The following is a 5,980-nucleotide window of genomic DNA, read 5'->3' on the forward strand; positions in this document are numbered from 1 at the left end:
TTACATCGCATATTAGTAAAAGATATGATTGTAAATTTGATAATTTCTTTTTTTATACAACTTTTATTTAAAAATACAAACTTGCTAGCAAGCAACTAGCAAAGAGCAGAAACAACAAACAAGACCAACATTACAACAAAAACCAAACCAACAACCATGCAAACATCAAAAGTTATCCATCTAGACCAGTGGCGGACCCAAGAATTTTTTCATGGGGGTGCGAAACATTTTTAAAAATTTTAGGCCTCTAGGTATATAAGTAAAAAAATTGGTTCGTATCGGGTCGGTTCGGGTCGGGTCATGTAAAACAAAAGAAATTGCGCCATAACGTCCCTACTCATGATTCCTATCACAAACAAATTGATGCATAAGTTCATCGCTCCATAAAATAATGTTTCAATTTTAATTTTCAACCCTAGAAATCGTGTGTAATCACCCTAAAAAATCATTTAAACAACATAATCACCCTAAAAATCATCTAAACAACCATAAACAACGTCAAAACACATGAAATTTCAAACCTATGTAAGAATTTTGTTACCCTTTGGTGTCGGACGGCGGTGGTTCGCGGCTGCTGATGACGTGCTGTTGTGGTTCCTGTTGTGGTCGATGATCGCTGGTAGGAGACGACGTAAGAGAGGAAGGGAGGGATGAATTCTAAGGGACTATTAGGCTTATTTTAATTATTATAGTTTGAACTTAGGTTGAGTTTGGTTAATGGGCTAGTAATTAGTGGGCTAATTATGTTTAATGAAATAGTGGGTTAAGGTATTGGGTATTTGGGTTAAGTTGGGTAGTATAAGTTTATATAATTTAGGTAGTTTTTTTAATTAGAGTTTACTAAAAAATTTAAAATATAAATCGAAAACATTTTTTTCCTAAGGTGTGTGGACGAAAAATTCCAAGGGGTGCGGATGAAAAAATTCAAGGGGTGCGGACGAAAAAAATCCAAGGGGTGCAGACGAGATTTTCAACGGAAAATAGCACTAAAATTTTTTTTCCCGGGGGTGCGCCCGCCCACCTTGGGCTATATATATGTCCGCCCCTGATCTAGACCAATCCATCGTAAAACCTTTAGACCGAATCTTGACCCATAAGTAGCTATAGGTCTTAATCTCTTCTTCACATATGTTGTCAATTTTCACAAGAATGTTATTAAATATATTACTCAATTGTTTCTTATGGGTTAGTAGTAGATCTAAATTTCAAAATATTCACCGGGAGAGATGGCGCGACTTCAATATTAGAGACGTTATTATGTAATTTGGTGTGTGGGCTTACAGCTTCTTGCCAACACGCCACCAAGATAATGGACTGGATTAGTCTTCTCCTCACGTTCAAGCCTGGAACAAGCTAGTGCATGTCCACTAAATCCCGTATAGCGAAAGCAAATGCTTTGCCATACAACCGAAGCCACAAAACATGAAGTGGAAACATGATCAATGGAGTCGCTTGCAGAGTTACAAAGAGCACACATAGAGGGGCCAACCAGAATACCACGTTTAGATAGATTGTCCAACGTAGGGAGCCGATTCTATAGCATTCTCCAACCAAAAAATATTTGTTTTTAAAATTAATCTCCCTTCGTTTGTGTAAACACAAAATGACAAATTTTTAGCTTTTGTTTTGCACTTTTATGTGTTTATTCGCTCCTTGTTTATAATTGAATTAAGATGTTCGGGTGTGTGATAATGGCACATAATATACGAATGCATCTTACTTGACAATTACGACATCACATATCAGTTTTTTTTGCCCATATACGTATACAAAAGCGAAGAAGAAGTTGAGTGTTAGTCCATTTTAGTTAAGTGTTGAAAGAAATCTCCAAGAAAATTGTTTATAGCTGATTAAAGAACAAGTCTAGCTAAACAATGAAACGTCTGATGTCAGCTAAAGTATTTCTATCTGCAGCTGGAGTTTTCTAGTAGCCTATAGATGATGACCAAAAAACTTTAGATGAAGAACCTTAGCAAAAATCAAATCAGATGATTGAAGTATTATCAGCAGCAACCAACTAATGCAAGTTTACAGCCATTTTTGTTAAAACAACTTATACACAAAACATTTGATTCAAGGAGAAATAATATCAGTACACAATACACGTGAAGTCTTACCGGTAAGACTAGAAGGTATGGTTTGGCTCATCCCCACGGGGATGAGCCTCCACGTAGGCGCCACGTAGGCGGCTAGCATGGGATGAGCCAAAATGAAGATGGAGGGGGATGGAGGATGGGGCCCCACCACATATTTTTTATTGTTTAAGTCATTTTAATTGTTTAATTTTTATTTCTTTAACTTTTATTTTTTATAAAAAGTATTCAACATTTAAATAAAAATACTACATAAAGGAAGATAATAAAATCCATTACATAAAAAAAATAAAAATTACATAACCTAAAAAATAAAAAATTACGCTACCTAAAAAATAAAAAAGACTAGATTTAAAAATTTAAAACAAACACACTACTCGTCTTCGTCTTCGTCTTCGGCTCCGTCACCCTCCACAATGTTAACGTTGTTCCAAATATGTTCTACCAAATCTTGTTGAAGGTTTGCATGCGTGAAGTCGTTTGTTAGCGAGAACGAGTTTAAATCCTGTTGTGGGGGATCAACCGGGACAGTGTTCCCCCAAGCTGCATTCTCATCATACTCACAAATCGCCCGACCTTCGTCTTCAATAATCATGTTATGGAGCAAAATGCAAGCGTACATACAAAGATGCAGCCTTTTTGGGGTGAACGCACGTGCCCGTTGTGCAACGATGGCCCATTTTTTTCGTAAGACACCAAAAGCGCGTTCGATTCTTTTCTTGCGGCTTCTTGACGCTTGGCAAATTTTTTCCGTTTTTCGTCCTCGGGATACGGAATAGTCTTCACAATTGTAGACCAAGACGGATATATCCCGTCAGCAAGATAATACCCACGTCTATACTCAACCCCAGAAACTGTAAAACTTGTGTCCGGTCCCGTTCCATTAACGACATCGGTAAAGATGGCCGATTGGTATAACACGTTGAGGTCGTTGAGTGAACCAGGGAGACCAAAGAAAGAATGCCATATCCACAAATCTTGTGATGCCACAGCTTCAAGTATCACAGTTGGATAGCCGTGATCACCTCGCGTATATTGGCCGCGCCACGCAGTCGGGCAATTATGCCACCCCCAATGCATACAATCAATGCTACCAAGCATTCCCGGAAACCCGTGCCTTGCTTCATGCGCTTGGTACAACTGTTGAACATCATACGCGTTTGGTTTCCGCAAATATTTTTTGCTATACAGTTTCACCACATTATGGCAAAACCGATACAAACATTCCCGCGTAGTTCTTCCCGACATCTGTAAGTACTCGTCCAAAGCGTCGGCCACTGTCCCGTACGCCAGTTGTCGAATGGCCGCAGTACACTTTTGTAACGTTGTAAACCCTTCATAATTTCGAGCATCAGGACGTTGCGTGAAAAACGGGTCTAGCCCCGCCAAATCATTGGCAATCCTTGTGAATAAGCGGCGACTCATTCGGAACCTGCGTCTAAAAATGTCGGCGTTGTAAAGTGGCTCATCCGAAAAATAATCGTTCACCAATTTGTCGTGCGCTCCTGTCGTATAAATTATATAAGTACGAGTTACAAAAAAAATAAGGACAATGAAATTTTGTAATGAAAACCTTGGCGGTCTCTGTTAATGCGTATTCGTGTGGTAATAACATTTTCACCAATTTCTTCCTCTTCCTCTTCCTCTTCCTCTTCCTCTTCGATTAAAATCTGTCCCGCCCGTAGAACAGCGTTTGCGAAAAACATCTCCTCTTCGTCATCCGAAGACGAGGGCCACCAAGGATTAGAAGCCATTGTGGGTAAAAGGATATTTTTTTTTTATAAAAGTAGGGAGAAATTGGTATAAAAGTGAGAGGGTTTTGGGTTGAAAGTGGGGAAATAATATTGAAAGTGGGTGATTTTATAGGAAAAAATGAATTTTTTTTTTTTATTAAAGAACTAGCCGTTCAACGGCTATATGTTTTGAAAATTGGGGCGGCACACCCGGCTGGAGGTTGCCGGTTGTGATGCTTGCCGGGCCAGGGGGCGGTGTGGGGGTCCGGCGCCGGGCCAAGCCGGGCCAAGCCGGCCCCCATACCTTCTAGTCTAATGGAAGACCCCAAATGCATGCCTTCTAGAAGCTGATGAAGTAAGCATAAGTTGACGAGTTGTGCACAAACATCAAAGGGATAAAATGTTCAAGTCTCCTGGGGCTTCCTTACCTTTGCGGCACGTGTGAAGTGAACGATTTTCTAAACAAGTAAACTAAATTTTTAAAATCTAATGAAGTGAACAATTTTCAAATTAAGGTTTTAATTGAATTAGAATCTAAGTTTAAATACATTCCATATTATCATTATCATTATTTCATTTCATTTCAATTTCAATTTCATTTCAATCTATAAAATTATCAACTTTGTGAACAGTTCTTGGTAGTTGGTGGAAACTTCTTATCGGGCCGCATCCCTCTTGCGTGTAAAGACGACCACACCTCTGCTTCATTTCATCTCTGTTTTATAGTACCAGAGAGAGAGAGAAAGAGACGGAGACGCAAAGTTTAGATCGGGAAGAAGCACATGCGAAGAGAGAGAGAGAGAGATAGCGACGGCCCTGTATTCGGTATTTCAACAACCCCAAATTTCTTCTCATTTATCACATGTTGAACCTATCTACTATAATAAAAGAAACCAATTTTTGGACATGTGTCAATCATTGACGTCATCTATTTTTATAGATAATTAATATCAATTAAAAGATAATTATACAATTAAATTTAATATAAATTTAAACAATTCATATAGGAGATAATATATATAATATTTTAAAGGGTAAATTACTTTTTGAGTCCCTGTGTTTTATGGGTTTTAACCACTTGAGTCCAAAAACGAAAAGTTTAACGACCTGAGTCCCCATAAGCATTTTCTTTAACCATTTGAGTCCAAATTTCTAACTTCATCCATCAAGTCTGTTAACTATGAGGGTAATTTGGTCATTTACACACAAAGTACAACTCTTAAATGCACAAAAGTATAAGGGACAAGTGTCTAATGCATAAACTTTTAATATATAGAGTAAATTACAAGTTTTGTCCTTTATGTTTGTCCAAAATTTCAGGTGCCGTCCTTTACCTTTAAAATTGATGAGTTTTGTCCTTAATGTTTGCAAATGTTGCACGTTACGTCTTTTATGGCAAACTCAGTTAAATTTTTTGGTTAAATCTGATCCCCTAAGGGTTTACCTATATATTTAATATAATTATTATTAAAAAAATACTATTATTATTATTATTACTATTATTTATTTATATATATTGATTCTCCTCTCTCTCTACAATTGCTCTCTCTCTAGCTCTCTGCTTCTCTCTCGATCTCTACCACCATCAACCACCCTATCCAAAAATCCCAACAAAAACAAACACATCCAGACGAACTAACTAACCTCAAATCGATTTATAAACTCCAGTGCTCAAATTGGTGTGAATCTGGTTAGGTGAATCAACCCGTCACCACCATCTCCACCACTCTCCATCGTCACCGTCTGTAACACCCTTGCTATTATTTTAGGATTTTCGTAAATAAACATGTAATTATAATTACATGTACATCGAAAAATACGGTTTAATTAAAATATTTTCGGGTTTGAAACAATACAATACAATATGTATAAATTCGTCGTTTTTAAATGACGACGAAACCATGCGCGGAAGCTTGTATTTTGGTCGTGTTCGGTTCTTCAATGAGCTTGATCTTCATCCGAGACATTTCCAACATTACCTAAAGTCAAAACCACTTAAAATGTTAGTTTTGACATTGATATAGCGCGCATAAACAAGTTACAGCATCAAATCATGAAAAATAAAATAAAATTTCAAATATGGTTCTGTCGCGTGTCGCGGCAGACACCCCTCACTCTGTCGCGTGTCGCGATGGCTCTCGCGTGTCGCGCCGG

General features: G+C 37.9%; 1 protein-coding gene across 1 annotated transcript; it reads right to left on the reverse strand.

The window, feature by feature from the left end:
- Positions 1-2,684: 2,684 nt before the first annotated feature.
- LOC110892453 lies at positions 2,685-3,847 on the reverse strand. The gene is made up of 2 exons (XM_022139613.2): positions 3,667-3,847; positions 2,685-3,598 (listed from the first exon to the last, which is right to left on the reverse strand). Exons 1-2 carry the CDS (start codon positions 3,845-3,847, stop codon positions 2,685-2,687), a joined length of 1,095 nt encoding a protein of 364 aa, XP_021995305.1.
- Positions 3,848-5,980: the final 2,133 nt, after the last annotated feature.

This window comes from Helianthus annuus, chromosome 12 (genome assembly GCF_002127325.2).
Source record: "Helianthus annuus cultivar XRQ/B chromosome 12, HanXRQr2.0-SUNRISE, whole genome shotgun sequence".
Classification (NCBI taxonomy): Eukaryota; Viridiplantae; Streptophyta; class Magnoliopsida; order Asterales; family Asteraceae; genus Helianthus; species Helianthus annuus.

Coding starts and splice junctions, on each gene's coding strand:
- LOC110892453 (XM_022139613.2), bottom strand. CDS start 3,847: ATGGCTTCTAATCCTTGGTGGCCCTCGTCTTCGGATGACGAAGAGGAG. Junction 3,599..3,666: donor CATTAACAGAGACCGCCAAG/GTTTTCATTACA, acceptor TTTATACGACAG/GAGCGCACGACAAATTGGTG.